Here is a 24,590-nt window from a genome sequence, read left to right on the forward strand (position 1 = left end):
GTGTGTGTGTGTGTGTGTGTGTGTGCTTGCTCACGCGCCTGCATGCATGCCAGTCCCAGGCCTCGAACTCAGGATCTGGGTGCCCTTCTTGAGTTTTTATGTTCAGGGCTGGTGTTCTACCACTTGAACCACACATCGGCTTCCAGCTCTGTGTGTGTGTGTGTGTGTGTGTGTGTGTGTGTGTGTGTGTGTGTGTGTGTGTGTGGTTACTTGGAGATAAGCGTCTCACAGGATTTTCTGCTCTGGCTGGTTTCAAACTGGGATCCTCGTATCTCAGCAAGCGGAAGAGCTGGGATTACAGGCATGAGCACGGGTGCCCGGCCTGAGGAGAAACTGTTCCCCCATTTCTTACAGGCCTGACGCCACTTCCATAACCTTCTGCTGAATGTTTCCATAGACAAGGGAGGAAGAGGAAGAGGGCGGCGCCGAGCTCCAGACCACAGGAAGGAAATTGCTCCTTATCCAGGTGAGGACTGCCCTCTCCTCACTGCGCACGCTCTCTCTCCCTCTCTCTCCCCCTCTCTCTCTCTCTCTCTCTCTCTCTGAGTTTGGGGAGGGGTGGGGAATTGGAGGAGGGGAAGGCTGGAAGGGTGGTGCTGCTGTGGAGAGAGGAACCTCTGACCTCTGACCCCTGACCTTCGCCTGGACAGCATGGTCTCCCAGGGCTCGTCACCCTCCCTGCTAGAGGCTCTGAACAGCGACTTCCTGGCCTGCAAGGTCTGCCTGGAGCAGCTGCGCCTGCCCAAGACGCTGCCCTGCCTGCACACCTACTGCCAGGACTGCCTGGCCCAGCTGGCCGAGGGCGGCCTGGTCCGCTGCCCCGAGTGCCGGGAGACTGTCCCCGTGCCGGGCCCCGGCGTGGCCGCCTTCAAAACCAACTTCTTTGTCAACGGGCTCCTGGACCTGGTGAAGGCGCGCTCATGCGGGGACCAGCGTGCCGACAGGCCGTCCTGTGCCCTCTGCCCCCTGGTGGGGGGCGCCAGCGCCGGGGGACCGGCCACCGCCCGGTGCCTGGACTGCGCCGACGACCTGTGCCAGGCCTGCGCCGACGGGCACCGCTGCACCCGCCAGACCCACGCACACCGCGTGGTGGACCTGGTGGGCTACCGGGCCGGCTGGTACGACGAGGAGGCCCGGGAACGCCAGGCCGCCCAGTGCCCCCAGCACCCCGGTGAGGCCCTGCGCTTCCTGTGCCAGCCCTGCAGCCAGCTGCTGTGCCGAGAGTGCCGTCTGGACCGGCACCTGGACCACCCGTGCCTGCCGCTGGCCGAGGCTGTGCGCGCCCGCAGGCCCGGCCTCGAGCGGCTGCTGGCGGGCGTGGATGCCAACCTGGCCGGCCTGGAGGCCACCAGGGAGGCGGAAAAGGTGGCCCTGGCCCTGGTGAAGGAGCAGGCGGCCCAGGTGGGCAGCCAGGTGGACGAGGCCACCGAGGGCATCCTTCGGGCTCTGCTGGCCCAGAAGCAGGAGGTGCTGGGGCAGCTTCGGGCTCACGTGGAGGCCGTGGAGGAGGCGACACGAGAGAGGCTGGCCAAGCTCGAAGGCCAAGAGCAGGTAGCCAGAGCGGCGGCCACCTTCGCGAGGCGGGTGCTCAGCCTGGGCCGAGAGGCCGAGATCCTGTCCCTGGAAGGGGCGATTGCCCAGAGGCTACAACAGCTCCAAGATGGCCCCTGGTGCCCGGGGCCGGCTTCCTGCCCACTGCCCCGGCTGAAGCTGCTCCCTGGAATCCGGGATAAGAACTGCCACCTGCTCAGTCTCTCCTTTGAGAAGCAAGAAGGCCAGGCTGAGGGCCGTGGGCAAGCTGGCACCCAGGGAGAGGAGGGAACCCAGAGCCAGGAAGAAGAGGATGGAGCCAGCAAAGAGGGGCAAGATAGTGGCCAGACACCCCCAGAAGACAGCTTCCAGACACCCCCAGAAGACAGCTTCCAGACACCCCCAGAAGACAGTTTCCAGACACCCCCAGAAGGTAGAGCTCGGACACCCCGAGAAGATGGACCAGCCCAAGTAGAAGGAAGCGGTGGACAGCTCACCAAGAAGAAGAGATTCAGGAACCGCCACAAGTTGGGCTCCAGGGAGCCCAGCCCAGCCCTGGCACCTCAGCTGGCAGGCTCTGGGCTCCTCCCACGGCCTGTCTTTGTCTGCAGCTTCCCCACCCGGATGCCGGGGGACCAGTGTGCCCCCCGCGTCACCGGGATCTGTGCCTTCGGTCCCCGGGAGATCCTGGTGGCCGACGAGCAGAACGGATGTCTGAAGCGCTTCACCCTCCGAGGTGACTACCGAGGCCTGGTGCCCGTGCCCAAGGGCCAGTTCCCCTGCAGCGTGGCCACCCTGCACGGCGCCGTGGCCTTCTCCACCAATGCCCACCTGTACCTCATCGGCCACGACGGTAACGTGCGCTGGCGCCGGGCCGTGAGCCACACGCAGTCCAGCCACGCGGTGGCCGCGCTGCCCAGCAGGGACCGGGTGGCCGTCACGGTGGCGAGCCACGTCGAGGTCTATAACGAAGAGGGCAGCCTGGCCACACGCTTCGTCCCCGGAGGCAAGGCCCAGCGCGGCCAGCGGGCCCTGGTGTTCCTGGCCACCAGCCCGGACGGGCACTTTGTGGTGTCGGACTGGCAGCAGAAGAGCGTGGTGGTGTGCGATGGGCTGGCCCGGGTGGTCGGGGAGTACAAGGGGCCTGGCCTCCAGGGCTGCCAGCCGGGCTCCGTGGCTGTGGACAGAGACGGCTTCATCTTCCTCACCCTTCGTGGAGTTAACCAGGTGGTGATCCTGGACCCGAAGGGGTCCTTCCTCTGCGAGTTTATGACGGCCTACCACGGCCTGGAGAAGCCGCGGGTCATCAGCGTGGTAGACGGCAAGTACCTGCTGGTGTCGCTCAGTAACGGAACCATCCGGGTCTTTCGCATCCGCCCTGATTGTTAAGGGGGCGGGGGGGGGGGAGGGAGCAGGAGCGGGGTGGGTCCAGCGTCCTCTCTGGACAGGGACCCCGACGGCCACTCTTTCCAGGAGAAACACAACCTGGCTGGCTCTTTAACATGCAGACGCTGGGGGTGCGGGCGGGAAGCGGGGAGGGGCTACTTGCACTGGGTCTCCTTTGTCGTCGTTTGGTTTTATGTTGTCTTGTGGGTGACACCTGCAAGCTGTGGCAGCCACTGTGTATTTAGGTGTCAGGGTTTGGGGGAACAACCTGTCCCGTGCTGATTTATATATTTCAAAACCATTCCAGACTAGTTGTGGTATACTGAGAGTTTAAGGCCAGCATGAGGACATTATGAAACCCCATGTTGTTTTGTTTTGTTTTGTTTTTTTAAAGGCAGGGGGCCAAGATTTTGGCCTAGTGATAGAGTGCTTGCCTAGCATGCACTAAGACTCAGGTTTGATTCCTCAGTGCCACATACATACATACATACATACATACATACATACATACATACATACACAGAAAAGCCAGAAATGGTGCTGTGATTCAAGTGGTAGAGCAGTAGCCTTGAGGAAAGCCCAAGGACAGCGCCCAGGCCCTGAGTTTAAGCCCCAGGACTGGCACAAAAAAAAAAAACAATTCCAAGCAACAACGGCTCACACCTATAATCCTTCCGACTCAGGAGGCCGAGATCGGAGGAATGAGGTTCAAAGCCAGCTCAGGCAGGAAAGTCTAAGAGACTTCTCTCCACTCAGACATTCCAGACCTGGAAGTGGAGCTATGGCTCCAGTGATCCAGTGAAGAAGGTACTAAGATTATGTCACCTACAGGCCATGCTGACCGGAGGTCAAGATCTCCATGTGACAATAAATGACAATAACCGAGCAGCTGAGGCCTTCACAGGCGAGTGAGAGGTGGCTTTCTCATGTGTTCAGACAGGGCAAAAGCCAGTCGTGCAAGCCCAAAGGCCATGAAGAGAATAACTCCCCCCCTCCAATAATTGGGCCACTCCTGGATGTCTGCAAAACTCAGTTCCCATTGTCAAAGAAGGAGAGCCCCTCAGGGCACCCCCACACCATTACCCATCCAAAACCAGACCCATGGATGATAGACAATCACGTGTGACCATTCCCGTGTCTGCAGCCCATTTCTTGTTGGTTTGTTTGTATCTTCCTAATTGTTCAGCTAAATCCTTTTTTTTTTCTTTTTTTCCATTCCTGGCCCTTGAACCCAGGGCCTGAGCACTGTCCTTGGGCTTTCTCAAGGCTAGAGCTCTACCACTTGAGCCTCAGCACCACTTCCAGTTTTTTCTATGTATGTGGTACCGAGGAATTGAACCCAGATCTTCGTGAATGCTAGGCAAGCACTCTACCACTAGGCCACACTGATGGCCCTGCTAAATCCTTTAAGAAACATGAAGCTTTATTTGGTTGAATTAAAATGAGGACGTGTGTCTTTCTTTTTGGACACGATTGCAGGAGGAGCCATTGAGCCCCAGAGGTCAGCGTGAGATAGGGGTGCCAAGCCAGTGGGCAAGGCTGGAGGGAGGCGTAGAAAGTGAGAGAAGGATGCAGAAGGTGGTGAAGGTTGGCCATTGTCCCTTGCATTGGGGGTAGGCTGCAGGGGACATGAGGGCCACAGTTAGAGTGCAGCTGTGGAGAGAGGACATTGGGGGAATTGTCAGGCTGGCTGCTGGGAGCAAGAGAAACTTGGCACAGGTACTGTGGGAAAGGTATAGGAAGTTAAGGGTACAGAAAAACATCTTTTTCTGATAAGCATACTTCTTTGTTGAAATAACAGGAGAACTTGTTGATGGACAGGCGGACAACTTTGATTGATCACGTGTATTTATTATTATAAGTCAAGCGCTGGTGGCTCACGCCTATCATCCAAGCTACTCAGGAGGTTAAGATCAGAGGATCACCATTTGAAGCCAGGCATGCAGACTCATCTCCAATTACCTAGCAAAACGATATGAGTTGTGGCTCCAGGGATGGAGCCCAAGCCTTGAGCAAAAATGGTCAGGGACAGTGACTACGCCCTGGGTCCAAGCCCCAGTATGGCATAAATATAAATATATAGGACTGGGGTAATGCTTAATCACCTGGCATGGATGGATGGAGGCCCTGGGTTCCATCTCCAGCACTAAGGGGGGAAAAAAACAGCAAGTAATGAGCATGAAAACTAGCAAGATGATTCAACTATGTAGAATGAAAATGAAAGCTAGTAAAGTGATCATTTATTTGATGAGGAAAAGCTATGTCTCCGGTCTAGGAATGACTAAGACTTCCTGGAGAAAGAACTAAATAAGCCATGTGCCCAGGAAGAAACAGAAAAGCAATGACTATGAAAAAAAAGGGAGAGAGAGAAAAGCTGGCTGCAGCAGTGACTCATGTCTAGCTACGCAGGAGACTGAGGTCCAGAGGACCCTGCTTTGAGAACAGCCAAAGAAGACTTGGCTGGACTCCATTTCCAGAGTAAGCAAAATGCACTGCTGGAGGTATGGCTCAGGTAGTAGAGTGCCTGCCTAGTAAGTACAAACTGCAGTACTGTCAAAAAATAGTAATATCCATTTATCAAAAATAATTTTGGGGAGGTGGGGGGATCAGTTATGGAGCTTGAACTCGGCCTGGGAACTGTCCCTGAACTTTTCCTTAAGGCTAGCACTCCATTTAAACTACAGCATTACTTCCGGTTTGAGTGGTTAATTAAAGATAAGAGTCTCACAGGGACTTTTCTTTTCTGCTCAGGTTGGCTTCTGTGATCCTCAGATCTCAGCTTTCTGAGTAGCTAGGATTATAGGTATGAACCATCAGCACCTAGCTCAAAAAAAAACTTAAAAAATACGTATGTAAGCAGGGTGCGGTGGCTCACGCCTGTAATCCTAGCTACTCAGGAGCTGAGATCTGAGGATCAAGGCTCAAAGCCAACCTGGGCACAAAAGGACCTGAGACTCTTATCTCCAATTAACTCCTAGAAATGGGAATTGGGGCTTAGTTCAAGGGTAGGGCGGTAGCCTTGAGCTGAAGAGCTCAGGAACAGGGCCCAGGCCTAGTTCAAACCCCATGACCCACAATAAAACAAAAAACAAAACATATATATATAATATATATAATATATGTTATATATATACATCTATATGTCCTGAAGAAACTGCCAGACTCCTGGCAGTATAAAATGCTTTCTGAGGAGAAAGTTGGTAATACTTGAGAAACATTCCTACCACTACCCCCCCCCCCACCAAAATAGTCATAGTATGAATGCTATTTCTCTTTAGGGAATATATTCTGGGAAAATAATCCAATAGAAGAAAAACCATCTGCAAAGAGACATTTGTGGCTGCCTGAGGCAGCAGAGTCATTAACTGGAAGCTTGGTGCTGGTGGGGTGCCAGTTCCGTAGATTGTGGTCTGTAGACTTATATGACAGCTATGCAGGCTGTTTAGAAGAAATTGCTTATGATTCAATCATAGACCAAAAAAGAAAGGATTTGGAATGCTGATGACACAGTCATAACAGCAGCGAGGTATAAAAAGCGTGGCTAGGTAATTGCCATGCAGGCTTAAGGTTCTGAATGTGTAAATAGATGATGATTTGGGAGGCTTGTTCTTTTTATTCTGTTTAGTTATTATGTGGTATTTCACTTCTCTATGACCACATGCGCAGTCGTCGTTTAAGAGAATATAGCTCTCTAGTCCACGAGGCGGGGGGGAACCCTCGTGGGAGATGCTCAGTGAACATCGGCAGGATGAGAATTTGTGTCTGGACAGGGGCAGAGCCTGGTTCTGATTCCAGAAAGTTCCAGCCTTGAAACTCTAGCAGCCTCGGGACCTGTCAAGATGTTCACAAATCACGGCTGGTGCAGTGTCCAGCAGGGGGTGCCGTGGGCACAGTGAACCACAGGACGGCCACCAGACCTGCACGGATGGCCACCGGATGGCCACCCGAGGCCACCGGCCTCCACAGCTGGACTGAGCCAGAGCCCCTTCTCTGTGGAAGAGGAATCTGGGGGACAGGCTTGAGGGGCCTGGAGTCCTGCCGACTGCAACAGAAGCTCACCGGCCATGCTAAGAGCAGCAGGACGAAAGACAGGGCCTGGCTGGTGACACGGGGCTTCTCCGGGCGCTGGAAGTACTGACTTTTCCTGGGTGGCGCCGGTGGCTCACGCCTGTCATCCTCGCTGTTTGGGAGGCTGAGGATTGCAGTTCAAAGCCGGCCCAGGCAGGAACGTCTATGGAACTCTGGTCTTCAATTATCTACCCCAAAAGCCAAATTGGGATGTGGTTCAAGTGGTGGAGAGCCAGCACTGAGTGCAGAAGCTCAGCAACAGTGCCCAGGTACTGACATGTACACACACATACTACACGCACACCAGACACACCATACACCACACACACCATACACCACACACATCATACACCACACACACACGCCATACACACCATACACATCATACACCACACACACACATCATACACCACACACACACGCCATACACACCATACACACCATGCACCACACACGCACACCAGACACACCACACACCACACACACCATACACCAGACACACACACAGGGCCGGAGGCTTGGGAGGTACAAGCGACTGGCAAAATACAGAAGGTGAATTGGAAATGGAACCTAAGGTGGGGGTAAAATCGTCCCCTCCGGGTGACCTGGAACCTTGCTGTTGGGGTGGGAGGGGGAGGCTCCCCGGGGGCTTTGTTCTGGCGGCCTGGGCCTGGCCTGGGTCTCCCCGCCTCCCAGGGCCCCGCCCCTGCTCACCGCGCCGGGGAGCGCGGCCTCTCTCCTCTGGATCGTAATAAAGTTCTCTGCAGACTCGTGGGCCTTCCTTCGGGTGAGCTCGGGCCTTGCAGGCCCGCCATGTGCGCGCGCCTCCGAGGCTGCGGGCGCATGCGCACCAGGGCCCCAGGCGCATGCGCTCAGGGCCGCGCCCACGCACAGAGCGGTGCGTGCGTGACGACACAGACGCACGGGCGCGCTGCACGGCCGCGCTGGGTCGTGGATGGTGACACACGTGCAAAGGGCCGTGCGTGACGACACGCAAGCGCGCACACGTAGGCGTACGACTACGCATGTGCAAAGGGTGTGCGTGCGTGTGCGCATGTGTGCGTGCGCCTCTGCGCGTGCGCACACGGTACGGGCGGTGTGGAGGGCGGGATGGGGTGGAGGCCCGCGTGAGGGGGGCTGTGCCCGCCGTTCTGTCCTCCACCAGCATCTGCAGGCCACTGACAGCGCGGGTGGCGGGGTCCGCCTGCTGTTTGTACTCGTGGATTCGATTCAGTCTTCCTGTCCTCTGACTCTGGAGCCCTCTTCTCCAGCCCATGACACCAGGCCCTCCTCCAGGCCAAGCAAACCGAATCCCACCCGGGTCCCCATGTCCTTGCTCATCAACTGACAGACACACCCGATCATGTCCTTCAGAGAAGAGGTCTGGGGTGCAGGTATAGCGAGGGGTGCCAGGCTCACCCCCAGGGCTTCTCTCTAGCTCTTCACCTCATTCTGGGGCCCCCAAGGTAGGAGAGGAAGGAGGGAAGGTTGTGAATAGCTTGTCTGGGGAGCAGAGCCTGGGCTTCGGTGGTGACAACCTGCCTAAGAATTCCACCATTTGTCATCTCATGACTCAGGGCTGGAGAGCAGGCGCCTGGCGAACCCTGGAGGCCGTGACTCAGCGGCCCAGGGCCAGCAGCAGGCATGCGAGCCAAGGCTGGTGAGAACAGCCTGTTCCCAGCGCCAAACCTCACGGCCGAGCACTGCCCCTGTGGTCAGCCCCACACAGGCCTCATGTCCCAGCCACAGGGTGCCCAGGGGCGGGAGGGGGGCTGGGTCTCTCTCCCCGGAGCCTCCTGTCCTGTGCCCTGGAGAAGTCGCCAATGCTGCCACCGCAGCCTGAGGAGCAGCATGTCCACGGCGGGAGTCTCTGGGCTTCCTCCTCTGCACATTATTTTATTAGCTTTTTTTTTTTAAATGTATTTGTAAAAAAAAAAAAAACCAAACCTTGAATTGTAAAAGGGGTTTCGGTTCAGCTCAGCCGTGTATGAGGGCAGTGCACCTTCATCCTCGTCACCCCTTCACCGTTCTCCCCCAGACTCCCCCCTCCCCGCTCACCACGGACATGGACTCTCATGACTGAGCCTCCCTCCCCTCTCCTTTTGTCTGTCCCCCACTTTCCTTAACCCCCCCCAGAAATAAACATATCCCACTGCCCATTTTGCTGGGAGAGTGCTTGCTTAGCATACACCAGACTCGATTCCTTGGTGCCACATACATAGAAAATGCCGGGAGTGGTGCCGTGGCTCAAGTGGTGGAGCTCTAGCCTTGAGAAAGTCCAAGGACAGTGCTCAGGCCCTGAGCTCAAGACTGGGTCTGGCAAGAGAGGGGTGGACTATACAGAGGGGAGAGGAGGAACACATGGCAGGCTGGGCACACAGTAAGACACATGTTCAAAACATCTCTCCCTGGCTTGTGTGTGGGGAAGCCCTGTTCCCAGCGGGGCTTCCTGGGCTCAATGTGGCTCAAGAGCCAACTCTGGAAACATCTTTCCATATTTAGAAATACCCAGATCTATTTTTCTCTTTCTTAGTAGTAGGACGGAGATGGGCCATCCACTTACCAGAAGAAAAATAGCCCCAGGGGGCGGACGGGAAAAACCCGCATCCTCCAGCACAGCAAAGTGTCACCACAGGTAACCAACCAGGCTCTTGCCCTCTGGCCATGGTCCTAGGCCATTCCTAGGGGTCGTGCTTGCTGTCTAACGTAGACTTCTCCCTACAGCTGCTTCCTCCCCTTCAACAACCTTCCGATGAGGGCTCCTGATTCACAGGCCACAAGCAGTTCTGGAAATATCTGTTGACTGAGAACAAAGGAGTGTTTATGTCACACCTAGTCTCTACCATTCAACTCAGACTTGGCCTTGGGGATGGGGGTAGGGGCAGAGAACTGACAAGTGGGTCCCCAGGGTGAGACCTGAGTCCAAAGCTCTTCTCTTCAGAAGGGAGGCACAGATATGAGTTTGAGTTATTCAAAGTCATGGATGAAAAGATAATCTGTCACCTTGGGATAGGGCTTACCTGCCTGGTGCTAGACTGCATCATTTCATGATTTGTTCTGATTGCTCACTTCCTGTCTCCCCTGACATTTCCACCCTGAATATGGTTTTATACATGGAGAGAGACGATAAGCCCAAAGAACAGTGGCTGAACTAGAATAGATCCTGAATGGATGCATGGAAGGATGGATGGAAGAGCAGATGGATAGGTAAATGGATAGATTAGTTGGCTGGATGAATGGATGGGTAAATAGGGTTAGATGGATGGTGAGTGGATGGTAGATGGTAGTGGGTAGATGGATGGATAGATGGGTAGATGGTACCTACAAGTCCCTATTCCAAGCTAGTCTGCTTTATACCTGCTGTGTATGAAAATTCTCTTTTTAGTCTCCTTCAGAGTTGGGAGGCAGGTGTTCTCACACACGTGCCTCAAAGCTGAAGAAAGTGTGGGAGAGGGATCAGGCAACAACAAAAAAAAAAACCCAGAGCCAAGCTGGGCTACTGCTCCCCTGGCCCCGCAAGGGCTGTGCTACAGCCTTGGAGAAGCCTCACCCACTCGGGTCCCTATTTACCTCCTCCTCTTCCCTCTCCTCCAACTTCCCAAAATAACTCTCTGCCCTGAAGGGGGGCTTCTCAGCTGGAACCGTTTTCTTCCTGGCAGGAATATACCAGGGAATAGAAGGGTCTAGTCTGAATATGTCTCCCTAGATTATGTGGGGACACACAAGGCCCTTCTGTGCCACGGCCGGGCCATGGGGAGAGCAGGCCCGAGCCTCTTCCTAGCTACTGGTGCCTGTGTGATTCCTAGAGAAAAGAACATGAGGCCCTGAGCTGGACACGACTGTCTTACACCTGTCATTCCGGCTGCTCAGGAAGCTGAGATCTGAGGATCAAGGTTCAAAGCCAGCCCCAGAAGCAAACTCTTAAGATTCTTTTTTTTTTAATTGTAATGTATAGAGAAGTTACGGTTATATTTGCCAGATAATAGGTGCATTACTTCTCACACATTGATACCCCTTATGTTTTTGTCCCTATTTCCCCCCACACACACCCCCTCGAGGTAATGTGGTCATGTTTAGCATAGATTTTTTTTTTTGCCAGTCCTGGGGCTTGAACTCAGGGCCTGAGCACTGTCCTTGGGCTTTCTCAAGGCTAGAGCTCTACCACTTGAACCACAGCACCATTTCCAGCTTTTTTCTATGTATGTGGTACCAAGGAATCGAACCCAGGTCTTTGTGCATGCTAGGCAAGCAGTCTACCACTAGGCCAAACTCCCGGCCTTTTTAAGGTTCATATCTCCAATAAACGAGCAGAAAGCTGCAAGCAGAGGTGTGGCTCAAGTGGTAAAGCACCAGTCTTGAGGGAAAAAGGCCAAGAACAGCACCTAGGCCCTGAGTTCAAGCCCCAGTAGTGACACACATATACACAAATGGGGACAGCAGGCCCGGGGAAGGCTGCAGGCTAGAGGGCACACACACTTGTGTTTGGGGAGACATGGCGCTGTGCGAGATGGGGACTCTGTGTACGGGTGAGGGAGAGGGGGCAGAGCAGCCTGATGGAACTTAGGCCAAAGGAGGGGTGTGGCTCTGATTGCCCGGGTGTTCCCAGGCAGGGTGCCAGATCTTGCCTCCTCAGGGAATCGGGGCTGGAAATTCCCCAGAGCTCATTTCCTACAATTTAATCCTGGCTGAGAGCTAGCTCAGCACTGCAGGGCGCTGGCTACCCAGGGCCCTCCTACCTCCCCAGACCAGCCTGAGGCTCCCAGGGCCAAGCACGAAGAAGGCAAGACACGGTAAGCCCCGTCTATTCCTCCATGCAGAAGCCTACGTCCCCCACGGAAGGCACCTGGTTCCCTTCTTGTCCCCTGCACGACAGGGGGTTAGCAACCTGGCCTCCTGGTCCTGCATCTGTACAGACTGGCCAGTTGTCCTCTGCAGCCAGCACTCTCCTGGGAGAATGTAAATGCACACACACCAAGGCAGGGTGGCTCACGCCTGTAATCCTAGCTACAACAAAACCAAGGGACTTCAGGATAAATAACAGATTAAGAGCGTGGGAGTGGAGCTGTGGCTCAAATGGTAGAGCCAGCCTTGAGCAATAAAACTAAGGGACAGCACATAAGCTCTGAGTTCAAGCCTGGTATACACATGCACAAAAAGTGTCTAAATAAGCTGGACGCCTGTAATCCTAGCTACTCAGGAGGCTGAGATATGAGAATTGCAGTTCAAAGCCAGCCGGGCACTAAAGTCTGTGAGGCTCTTATCTCCAATTAACCACTAGAAAACAGAAGTGGTGCTGTGGCTCAAGGGGTAGGGCGGTAGCCTGGAGCTGAAGAGCTCAGGGACAGCGCCCAGGCCCAGAGTTCAAGCCCCATGACTGACAAAAAAAAAAGTTAGTGGGTGTGGTGACTCATGCCTAACTACTCTGGAGACTGAGGATCAAGGTTCAAAGCCAGCCTCGGCACAAAAAGATCTGAGACGCTTATCTCCAGTTAACCTCCAGACAACAGGAAGTGGGGCTTGGCTCAAGGGTAGGGTGGTAGCCTTGAGCTGAAGAGCTCAGGGACAGCGCTCAGGCCAAGTTCAAGTCCCATGACCCACAAAAAGAAAAAAAAAAGCGTCCAAGTCAAAAGGTGAGACACAAGCCGTGAGGCTGGCGGCACAGGCCTGACATCCCCACTACGCCAAAGGCTGATCTGAGGATCGCAGTTCGAAGCCAGCTCAAGTGGGAAAGTCTGTGTGACTCTCGTCTCTAATGGCCCACCAAAAAAGTTAGAAGTGGAATTGTGGCCAAAGTGGTAGAGCCTTGAGCAAAAGCAGCTCAGGGACAGTGCCCAGGCCCTGAGTTCAAGCCCCAGGTCTATATGCATGCGCACACACATACACACCCGTCTGCTGGGCTTAGGAAAGCCCTGTCTGAGATCGACAGAGGAACTCCCCTGGATGTGTGCCAGGATGGCAGCCCTGCCATCTCTCCCCTGCCCTGAGGCCACTGGCCAGGGCTATGACTCAGCCCTGAAGTCCTGCCAGGTGCTCTAGACACAACACAACCTCTCACCTCTGAGCCCCTCGGGAACCTCAGAAAGAAGTGTTCTGGCACTGGGTTTTTGCTCCAGCTAAGCAGGAACAAAATGGACTTCAGGGTCCCATTTCCTGTAGAATGAAGACCTGGTGACAATGGTTCCTTGAGCCCAGGCCCAGGAGTTCAGGTTCAGTGAACAGATAGCCCCTCACCGTAGAAGAGCAAATGCAAAGGCCGCAGTCGTGGGGCTTCGACCCTGGGCCTCACAGTCTTCAGAGCTGCCGGGGTGTGGTGGCTGGATGTGCTGGAAGGCCGAGATGTGAAGGGCTCTCCTGCCCTGCCCGGCTCCGGCTGAGTAGGCGCACCTGAGCTGTCTGGGCTGCCCTATGGGGTGGTGAGCTGGCGGCCAGCTGCACCCTGGGAGGCAGGCCAGGGGGACGCTCAGGCCGTGAATAAGGGGCGCCTCATAGCTGCCCCCCATGGCTGCCGGGAAGGGAGCACTGCGCCACGTGTTGACTAAGACAGCAGGTCTGGGCGGGTGGGAGATGGGGTCAGGATCCACACATGTACAAAGCCTCCAGGCGGGTCTCCCATCTCTGAGCCTGTCCAGCAAGGTCCTGAAGTACAGCCGCCCTGTCGTCTCCTCCATGCCCAGACCCTAGCTTTTTTGCTGGTTAATTAGAGATAAGAGCTCTGAATTCCTCCTCCACATGCCCTCTGGCTGGGTTCTCTTTCTCATGTGTCAGGGCCTGGGTGCTGTCCTTTAGCTTCTCTGCTCAAGGCTAGCCGTCTACCATCTGAGCCACAGAATCACTTCTGCTTAAGCACTTTTCAGTGCTTACCTGGAGATAAGAGTCTTACAGACTTTTCTGCCCAGGCTGACTTTGAACCTCAATCCTCAGATCTCAGCCTCCAAAGTAGCTGGTATTACAGGCATGAGCCACAGGCACCTACAACTTCTATTCTTTTTTTTTTTTTTTTTGCCAGTCCTAGGCTTGAGCTCAGGGCCTGAGCACTGTCCTTGGACTTTCTCAAGGCTAGAGCTCTACCACTTGAGCCTCAGCACCACTTCTGGCTTTTTTCTATGTATGTGGTACCGAGGAATTGAACCCGGGTCTTCATGCATGCTAGGCAAGCACTTTAACCACTAGGCCAAACTCCCAGCGTGGCACCTACAACTTCTTGTCTTTACAAATGCCTGTCTTTCTTGCAACCACCCTAAGTGCTTTTCTTCCTGTGCCCCAGGCTACAAGAGAGCATGTTCCATAATTACAGATAGAGTTGTAATAATGACCTGCCAGCTCTCAGCTCTACTGCACATCTACTGCAGTGCTGGAGATGCGGCTTGCAGGGGTGTGTGCACAGATGCAGGCATGGGTGCATGTGCATACGTGTGTCTGTGTGTCTATACACATGCTCTGGGACTGAGATCTGACGCCAGACCTTGCTCAAGGCGGGCATCTCTACCACTTGGGCCATGCCTCTAGTCCTAGCTTTTTTTTGCTGATTAATTGGAGGTAAGAGTCCCTTGGCTTTGCTTATGTGGGCTGGCTTCCAACTGTGATCCTCAGATCTCAGCCTCCCGAGAGGGTAGGGTTAGAGGTATGAGACACTGGTGCCCAGCTATTTATATCATTGTTTTAATTATTATTTTTTGCCAGTCCTGGGCTTGAGCTCAGGGCCTGAGCACTGTCCTTGGACTTTCTCAAGGCTAGAGCTCTACCACTTGAGCCTCAGCACCACTTCTGGCTTTTTTTCTATGTATATGGTACTGAGGAATCGAACCCCGGTCTTCGTGCATGCTGGGCAAGCACTCTACCACTAGGCCACAATCCCGGCCCCTCCCTGAGACTCTTACCTCCTGAGGAGTTAAAAAGTGCCCCTATTCTGAGGCAGTAACCATCCTGCTGTTTATATAAACTATGAGTGACCCAAAAGTGCACATAAATTAAGGAAACAGAATTGTGGTGCCCATAAGTCCCAGGAACTGACCTGTCTGTGTTAAAATTAATCAGAACTCGCGTAAATTCCAGGGATGACATTTGTTTTCAAAGCCATAAAACCACCCTCAGACAGCTAATTAGGACTCTACTGGTGTGGGAACCTCCAATCGCCCTGGAATATCCCTAACCTCCCCACCTTATCTTACTCAAACACCTAGTTGCTGTAAATCTGTGGTCATTGCCTTTAAAAGCCCTGTAAAATTTCAGCTCGGGGGCTCCTCCTAAGCTCCGCTGAATGGGTGTGTAGGACAGGGGCCCGGGGCTAGCCCGCCTGAATAAAGCCTTGCTTTTGCATTTCAGAACGTCTGGCTCTTGGTGGTCTCCTCGGTGGTCGTCCTAAGACTGGGGCATTACACTCCAATGAACCACCAGAAAACCAGAAGTGGTGCTGCGGTTCAAGGGGTAGGGCAGTAACCCTAAGATGAAGAGCTCAGGGACGGCGCCCAGGCCCAGGCCCAGACTTCAAGTCCCACGACCAAAAAAAAAAAAGTTAAAAAATAAATGAGTAATACAATAATAATAATGCCAAAAGAAGCCTATAGACACAAATGAAGGCGATGGCTCAAAGGACAATGACATGCTCTCCTCCCACCCTCTCCACCCGTCTCCTGGCAACCCAGCCCAGGTCCTCTGGCACACTGAGACCCTCCCCCCATCTCCTCCACAGCAGCAGGGACTAAAAATTCCCCACCCATGACAACAGCTTAGCCATGGAGACACAGCCTAACAAGCAAAACAACCCAACACCCACCCATATCCTATGATTCCACTCCTACTCGGCCACCTGGGCTCTCGGGGCTACGCAGATGTGGTCTCAGCCCTCAGGAGGCTCAGGCAGGAACCATCACAAGTTCAAGGCTAGCCTGGGCTCCACAGTGAAACCCTGCCTCTAAGACAGGCAAACAACTCTAAGCATAACCGAGAACTCCGGGAACTCCGGGTGTTGGGTGTTTCACAGCTCCTGCGTGTGTAAAATGTATACCGGGAGCTGGAGGCCATTTGATCAAGACACAGAATGACACAACCCATATGCAAGGGTTAAGCTGGGCACTGGTGGCTCGCATCTGACATCTGTCATCCTAGCTATTCAAGAGGTTGAGATCTGAGTACCTAGGTTTACAGCCTGGCTCCACCAGGCTGCTCTAATAGACTCTTATCTCCAATGAACCACCAAAAAAGGCAGAAGTGGAGGCATGGCTCGAGTGGTAGAGCATCAACCTTGAGCAAAAATGTTAAGGGAAGGTGCCTGGGCCCTGTGTTCAGTATAGCACAATAGACAGGCAGCTCTATCTGTCCATCTATTTATCTGTCTGTCTATCTATCTATCTATCTATCTATCTATCTATCTATCTATCTATCTATCTATCTATCTATACATACAGATAAATAGCCTGGAGCTACCTTAGCTTCTGGCAGGCTGGACTTTCATAGCCAGATGTCTCCCCGACTCCCACCTTGATGCTACATGTAGGAGCTGATCTGACTTCAAAGGCCAGGGAAAGGGGACCAACTCAGGCCAGCCCCACCTCAGGGACTCCAGCATGGATTCCTGGAGGTGTGGGCAGTGGGGTTGCCCCAGCCTTGCTTGTTTACCAGCGGGCAGGAAGGCTGGGCCCTGGCTCTCTGCCCCTTGCTCCCTGGACAGTGACTCCGTCCCCGGTTCATTGTGTCCTTTCCGGTGGAATTTCTGCTCTTCAGGTCTTAGCATTCTGCTCCATACATACTGTTTCCTCCTGTCCAGACAGGACTGGCCAAGGGCCAGAGGCCTAGCCATCTGTGGAGCTGCCTGGAGTAAAAGACAGTAAAAGGTCGGCCAGGCACAGTGGCTCACACCTGTCAACCTAGCTACTCAGGAAGCTGAGATCTGAGGCTCATGGTTCAAAGCCAGCCAGGCAAGGCACATCTGTGAGACTATCTCCAATTAACTAGCACAAGTTAGAAGTGGAGCTGTGGCTCAAGTGGAGCTGTGGCTCAAGTGGTAGGACACCAACCTTGAGTGAAACAGCACCCTGCCAGGTCCTGATCAAACCCCTTGTACAGGTGTGCGCATGGGTACACACTCCCGTGCGCACACGCACACATGCACAGAGACAGCAGAGGGCTGCAGGAGAGTGGGAGATGAAGTCTGTCCTGGTCAGTAGAGGCCCACAGTGCCCCCGTGGAAGGGTGCCTGCCCCCTTGCAGTGGGGGCCAGGGCAAGCCTGGCGTGGGCAGGTGAGATGCACACGGGTAGAGGCTGATCCTAACTCCAGGTCATTTGATGCCAGCTTCCCTGGGTTCAAAAGGCAGACACGGGGCTGGGAGTCAGGGCCAGGCAGGGTCGGGCCTGCCCCAGACCTGTGCCAAGGCCTGGGCTCTGCCAGCACTTCCTGTGGACATGGACGGGCAGAGCATTGGCTCCACCAGACTTTCCTCCCCTGTCCTATGCTCCAGCTCACATACTAATTCCTGGAAGAAAAAAAAAAAAAAAGAAGAGCCCCGAGCCAGATTCCTGCACCCCAGATCTGCCTGCTTCTCCAGCCCCAGTGCAGAGGGAGCCCCAGAGCCCGCTGAGTGAGAGGTGTCTCATATCTGCCACCTCAGCTCCCCACACCCCAGCCCCTTCCCCCAGGGCTCCCCGGAAGGCAACCTTGTCATGTGAATAACGGTTACCCGCCCTGACAGCATCAGCTCTTACTCACCCAGTCTGTGAGCTCCCGACACACATGGCAGCATGCAGGGATGGGGCTGCCCCCCCCCCGCCACAAAGGGACTGCAGGGGGGACGCCACATTCATCCCAGCAATGAGATTTGCATCTGGGAGTAGAGGTGACTCCAGCGAATGCCACCTGGAGGATCTGCTTTGGATCCAAGTTCTCAACACAGTAATCGCACCCTGGCCCCTGTTGTCCACACACGGGCCGGAGTCCTCCCTGGCCCCCGCAGGACCTACTTGGGAGGCAGAGACAGGAGGATCATGACTTCAAGGCCAGCCTCATCTGTCCTAATTAGGACACCCCCTTCCTGGTCTAGCCCAGAAGCCCTGGTCTCTACCCTCAGGAAACTGAGAGGCTCAAAGGGAGACACATGCTGAGAGAGGGAGGGAGGGAGGGACAGATACAGTACAACATGCCTATTATCCCAGCTACCTAAGAAATGAACAGAGGATCTCAGTTTGAGGCCAACCAGGCAAAAGGGTGAGACCCTATCAGAAAAACTGTAAATTTACCACATTTGAAGCCTTACGACACATGGTCTAGACCAAGTGCCATCAGAGAATAAAAGAAAGTCAAAAGAGTCTTCAAAACCAAAAAAATTGAAATCCCTACTCGTGCACTCCTGAAAAGTTCTTGCCTGTCCGGTGCTGTTGCTGGTTGTGTTGAATCATTGTGTAATCTGCTGTGCGGCTCGCTGGCTTTCATCTGGTGAAACTCTGCCTTCCCAAAAGTAATTAGCACCCAGAAAGCAAGGAAAAGCTACGCTTCTACACCCAAATTAAAGGCAGGTAATATGCCTTGAGTGGTGAGGTGAGACGTTTCTAGATATGTTTGAGAAGCAGCATGTGGGTGGCCGTGTGAGCACGACGAATCGATCCATCGTATGACCAGGAGAGACATGAAGAGAAAGCTCCCGGCACAGGAGTGCAGGCCTGTAATCTCAGGTACAACTGGAAGCCGAGACAGGATTGTGAGTGGGGGACTAGCTGGGCCACATAACAAGACTCTGACTCAAAACAAGAATGAATATCAATGTTTAAACTCGACAGAAGCCTAAGGATTGATTTTCACGGTCAGACACAGTCAGCCATCTCACACATGCCATTTGAATTCCCAGCAGTACTGTTAGGATGGTGTCATCGCTGTCTCTCCTTCAAAAAAGAGAGAAGTGGGGGAGAGGGGGAGAGAAGGAGGAAGGGGAAGGACTTTTCCTGTTTACACTTGGGCTATGGGGAGAGGGGTAGGGAGGAGAGGCCACTCTAGAAAGCAGGAGATGATGGCCCTGAATGAGGAAGGGAGGCGGCACCTCCGGTTGCCACGGTAACACCACGGACTTCCCAAGTCAGGAAAACCCCCTGGGTTTTTCGCAGGGCCATCCTGGAAAAGTCACCACAATGGGCAGGGCTCTAGCAGTGCCCTAGGCACTAGGGGCAAGAGGGGGGGAAGCTCCTTCAGGGGCCTCCAGTCTCCCTGGGATTGCAGGGTGGGGTACAGGCCAATACCCACCACATGCACCTCACAAGGCCCCATGGCCCAGGCCAGGGAAGATCTGAAGAGGTTTGTCCCTCCAGATGTTGTCTTTATGGCGCCGGGTGTCGGCCTGGGGCCCCACACTTGCTAGGCAGGTGCTCTACCACTAAGCTGTATCCTCAACCTCGTGTGTGTGTGTGTGTGTGTGTGTGTGTGTGTGTGTGTGCGCGCACGTCAGTCATAGGGCTTGAACTCTGGGCCTGGGTGCTGTCCCTGAGCTCTTCAGCTCAAGGCTACAGCCCTACCCCTGGAGCCACAGCCTCACTTCTAATTTTTTGGAGGTTAATTGGAGATAAGAGTCTCACAGTCTTTGTGCCTGGGCTGGCTTTGAACCGAGATTCCAGACGTGAGCCATGATGCCCACTTTCTTGGGCTTGCTTTTCCCTCCCTCCCTCCCTCCTTCCCTCCCTCTCTCTCTCTCTTTCTTTCTTTCTTTCTTCCCAGTCCTGGGCTTGGGCTCAGTACCTGAGCACTGTCCTTAGACTTTCTCAAGGTTAGCGTTCTACCACTTGAGCCACAGTGCCACTTCTGGCTTTTTCTATGTATGTGGTACCGAGGAATTGAACCCAGGTCTTCATGCATGCTACGCAAGCTCTCTACCACTAGGCCACACTCCTTGGGCTTTCTTAAGGCTAGTACTTTACCACTTGGACCACAGTAGCACTTCTTTTCTGTGTATGCGGTACTGAGGAATCCAACCCAGGGCTTCGTGCATGCTAAGCAAGCACTCTTGCACTAGGTCAGGCTTCCGGTCCCCTAACCCACTTTTTGTTGCACACACACCTGACCACCCCTGCAGGAGCTGGAAGTCAAATGCACCCATCCCACCCAGTTTCTTCCAGTGAGGGTAATCTGAGGAACTTCTATCTCACAGGCCGCCCTGCACTCCACCCTCCCTGTGAGTCCCCGAGAAGCCAAGACGGCAAGAAGCCCCTGTGCCTCACTGTTGACTGAGTAGGGCTCTTGTCTTCCAGGGCTCAGCCTCCTGAGCAGCCAGGCATACAGACTTGGGCCACAGCGTGCCTGGCGCCCCACATGTTTTTGCTGCCTCCCAGGTCCTGGGAGGGCCCCCCTCCCCCATAGTGTGCCCCTGCTCTCCTGGCCTTATAGCTGAAAAACGGCAGAGGATTTGGGGAGGGTGCTGGCTGTCTTGTGGTGACAGGGACCGCTGAGGGGGGAGATGTCAAATGCAAAGACAATAAGAGGCAGGTAACAGAGCTGCACACCTGGTATCCTAACCACTCAGGGGCTGAGATCGGGGACAGTGCCAGCCTGGGCAAGGGAAGCTCACGAGACTCATCGCCAGTGAGCTGCCAGAAAGGCAAGAAGTGGAGCTGTGGCTCAAGTGGTAAAGCACCGGCTTAGGGACGGTGCCCAGGCCTGAGTTCAAGCTCCAAGCATGTGCGCACGCACGCGTGCAGACACACACACACACACACACACACACAGGATGTGTGAGCGTCCTGCTCGCTCCCAGGAAGGAAGCCAGGAATAAGGGAATGGGGGTGATGGGGTGTCCCCAGGGCCCCATGGAAAATTCCACTTCTGCTGGATCATGTCAGCTCCTTTGGTCTCTTCCACCTCCACGACCCCCAGAGCTCCAGTCACGGTTTCACGGGTGTCTGCCCAGCTCTGGTCACCATCTCAGGGGTGTCTGCCCAGCACAGGGGGAGCATGTTAACTGACACTCAGCCTTAGCCAGCGTCCACGCTAGAAGCTTAGGAAAGCTCATGAAGAGTTAGCCACTAGTGGCTCACATCTGTAATCCCAGCTACTCAGAGACACATCTGAAGGATTGTAGTTCAAAGCCAGCCAGAACAGGATAGTCTGTGAGACTCATATCTCCAGTTAGCCACCCAAAAAGCCAGACGTGGAGCTGTGGCTCAAGTAGCAGAACACCATGCCTGAGTGGGTTGTGCTCAGGTCCTGAGTTCAAGCCCCAAGATCAGCGAGCACACACACGCACATGCACACACACACACACACGCACACACACACACACACATACACACACTGTGGTTCAAGTAGGAAAGAGCCAGCCTTGAGCAGAAAAAGCCAATTGAGAACGCAGGGCTCTGAATCCAAGCCCCAGTACCAGCTTTGTGCCTGCCAACCTACCCCACTGGTATTGTGGACACTGCTTCTCTGCTGAGACCACTGAGTTAACATGAATCAACCTCTTTCCCCCACACACCACACCCCCACTTCCACCCTTATATCCCAGGCTTTACAGTTTAGCATAAGACAGCTTTTCTTCTCATTACTCTATGCACATTAGCCTCTTGTTTTGTTTTGCACAAGGTTTTGCTCTCTTAGCTTTCTTGCTCACAGCTGGCACTCTACCACTAGAGCATCTCAGCCTCCTGAGTAGGTAGGATTACAGGCGTCAGCTTCTGGAAGCCTGGCTGGACACTAATCTTTGCTTTCCAGTATGTGTGTGAAAATCCTTCAGAAAAGAAAAAGTGCATATTTCTCTGTGTCACACCATCAAGCAAGATTGTTCATAATGCTTTGGTGGTGTTGGGAAAAGCCAAGATTGACACAGGAACCAGGATAAATTAAAAACAGGATATGTCCCAAGAAAGATATGAAGGGAGACTAGGGAATGAAAAGAATGCAGAAGCAGTATGGCTGATGAGGTAGGAAAGTGAATCAGAGTCAGGCCAGCCAGATTCCCAGATAAGGAAAAGTGGATGAGAAGGCAGAAGGCCAACGTGGTGGCCTGGAGGCCTGGGTCGCCACCACTGACTTGGCGGGACCAGAGTCTCACCCTGCCCACCTCATCATGAGTTCCACACTCCCCTGCCTGTCTCATTTGCTCCAGGGCCACACCAGGGCCCCAGGAGGCTCAATTCCCTGAGGGTCACTCGCTTACATGCCCACAGGTCACATAGACAGACAGTGGTCCCAGCTCAAGGACAGAAAGGACTAGAAGACAGAGGATGGTGTAAATGGGGTGTTGCAGGGATTCAATCAGAGATGGGAGCTGGGCTGGAAATGTGGCTCAGTGGTAGAGTGCTTCCCTAGCACGCATGAAGCTCTGGGTTCCATTCCTCACTATCGTATCCACAGAAAAAGCTGGAAGTGGTGCTATGGCTCAGGTGGTAGAACGCTGGGCCTTGAGCAAAAGAAGCTCAGAGACAGTGCCCAGGCCCTGAGTTCAAGTCCCGGGATTATCAAAAAGAAGAGACAGAGAGAAAGAGAAAGGGGGGAGAGAGAGAGGGAGAGAGAGATATGGGAGCTATGGATGACAAACACTGGATACAAAGGACTCTGTGTGGAAGGTCCAGCGAATTCCTCCCTTGGTCTGAGAAATCAGGACCCACGTGAAGCCATGTGGGTAGCTCACACTTCTAATTCTAACTATCAGGAAGCTGAGAGCTGAAGATCAAGGTTTCAAGCCAGCCCCAGGTGAAATGAGAGTCTTATTTTCAATGAATTAGCAAAAAGTCTGGATGGAAGCATGGTGTAAGTGGTAGAGTACCAGAATTGAGTGGAAAAAGCTCAAGATCCATATGAAATGTCAGTGGGGTCAATACAGGATTCCATAGTCCGGACAGGAACGTGAGGCCTGCAAAGCCAGGCAGAGGAAGAGCGCTGGGTCTGGAGCAAGACTGCGTCTGAAACGCACCCAGGAGCGGCTGGCAGCCATGTGGCTTCTAACCAGATGAAACCACTGCTGTGATATTTCATGCCAACCTTCTACTTAATTCTACTTAATGCCCAGGAAGTACAAAAGGTCCCTCACCTTCCTCCCTAAGGGAACCTGTATGTCTTGTACCAAAACCAACAGCACAGGCTGGTGGGGCTCTTGTCCTGGCTCTGCCATCCACCAAAAGCAGCTGCCGGTCAGTGAGCACTCGCAACGTGGCCGGTATTGAACAGACAGTCCAAGCAATCAGCCATGCTGGAGGATGGGGCTGGCCAATCTTTCACAGATGAGACAACCGAGGCTCCCTAGCATGTGTAAAGTACTCCGTTCAACCTCAACACTATGTTTTCTTTTACTTTAACTTCAAAAACAAGAATAAACACTGCTGGGCTCTGATTGCTCACACCTGTAATCCTAGCGCCTCAGGAGGCTGAGATCTGAGGACTGCAGCCAGCCTGGCTGATCTCCAACTGACTACCAGAAAACTGGAAGGAGTGCTGGGGCTCAAAGTGATAGGTTGTAAGGCTTTGAGTAGAAGAGCTCAGGGACAATGCCCAGGCCCCGAGTTCAAGTCCCATGACTGACAAAAGATTCAGAAACGTGAAATGGGTGTGGTGGCACACACCTGTGATCCCAGCGCTCAGGAGGCTGAAGCAGGAGGATGGTGAATTTGAGGCCAGCCTGGGCTTTAGAAGGAAAAAAAAACCACCAAGCATGATGACACATTCCTATTATCCCCGCTACTCAGGAGGTGAAAACAGGAGGACGGGTGTCTGAGGCCATCCAAAACGAAACCATGGGACACTACCCAAAACCTAAACAAAAGCTGAATGTGTGGCTCAGGTCATAGAACGCAAGCTTACGACCTAAAGTGCAACCCAAGTACCACTAAAGAAAGAAAGACAGAGAAACAGGGAGCTGGGCGGGGCGTCTCATGCCCGTAATCCTAGCTACTCCAGAGGATGAGATCTGAGGATCATGGTTCAAAGCCAGCATGGGCACAATTATCTCCAATTAACCCCCAGAAAACTGGAGGTGAGGCTGTGGCTCAGGGGTAGGGCGGTAGCCTTGAGCTGAAGAGCTTAGAGACAACGCCCAGGCCCAGAGTTCAAGACCCATGACCCACAAAAAAAGAAAAAGAAATAGAGGGAAAGCTAGACACTAGTGGCTCACATCTGTAATCCTAGCTACTCAGAATGCTGAGAGCTTTGGGACTGTGCTTCAAAGCCAGCCTGGACAGAAAATCTGTGAGACTCTTATCTCTAATGAAACACCCAAAAACCCAGAATGGAGCTATGGCTTACATGGTAGCGTGCTAGCCTTGAGCACAAAGGTTCAGGGAGAGCACTCAGGCCCATAACCGGCACCAAAAAAAGGTCGGGGTGCGGGGGCACTTCTGTCTTTCCTTAAGACAGATTCCTGTCTGGAGAGCAAACATGTAATCCAGGACCACGTTCCCACACGGGTGCCCTCAAATCTTCGCACGGCCCTGTGCGCACCCCTCGGGCCTAGGTCTTGGGGCCCCAGTGATTCCCACAGCCCTAACTGTTTGGAAACACAGAGGCTACAGCAGCTGGTGCTCTACCCCTTGAGCCACACCTCCACCTGCAGCTTTTTGGTAGTTAGTTGAACATACAAGTCTCACCGACTTTCCTGCCCTGGGCTGACTTTGAACCTCAATCCTCAGATCTCGGCTACCTGAGTAG

General features: G+C 53.8%; 1 protein-coding gene and 1 long non-coding RNA gene across 3 annotated transcripts in view; one reads left to right on the plus strand and one right to left on the minus strand.

Annotated features, from left to right (window-relative positions):
* Positions 1-364: 364 nt before the first annotated feature.
* On the plus strand, positions 365-2,919 carry Trim56 (tripartite motif containing 56). The gene is made up of 2 exons (XM_090324083.1): positions 365-466; positions 651-2,919. The coding sequence occupies exon 2, from the start codon at positions 652-654 to the stop codon at positions 2,917-2,919; it is 2,268 nt and encodes a 755-aa protein (XP_090180209.1). The 5' UTR covers positions 365-466; position 651.
* Positions 2,920-4,659: 1,740 nt separating this feature from the next.
* LOC150042715 (uncharacterized) overlaps positions 4,660-24,590 on the minus strand; it is a 39,851-nt gene continuing 19,920 nt past the window's right edge. For both annotated transcript variants that reach the window (XR_016533587.1, XR_016533586.1), the window contains 3 exons: positions 9,548-9,787; positions 6,976-7,041; positions 4,660-5,062 (listed from right to left, as the gene is read on the minus strand). This is a non-coding gene — a long non-coding RNA (uncharacterized LOC150042715). The remainder of the gene's footprint in view (positions 5,063-6,975; positions 7,042-9,547; positions 9,788-24,590) is intronic.

The sequence above is a fragment of the Megascapheus bottae genome, chromosome 34, assembly GCF_031878675.1.
Source record: "Megascapheus bottae isolate mThoBot1 chromosome 34, mThoBot2.hap1, whole genome shotgun sequence".
NCBI classification, from domain to species: domain Eukaryota; kingdom Metazoa; phylum Chordata; class Mammalia; order Rodentia; family Geomyidae; genus Megascapheus; species Megascapheus bottae.

Coding starts and splice junctions, on each gene's coding strand:
- Trim56 (XM_090324083.1), top strand. CDS start 652: ATGGTCTCCCAGGGCTCGTCACCCTCCCTGCTAGAGGCTCTGAACAGC.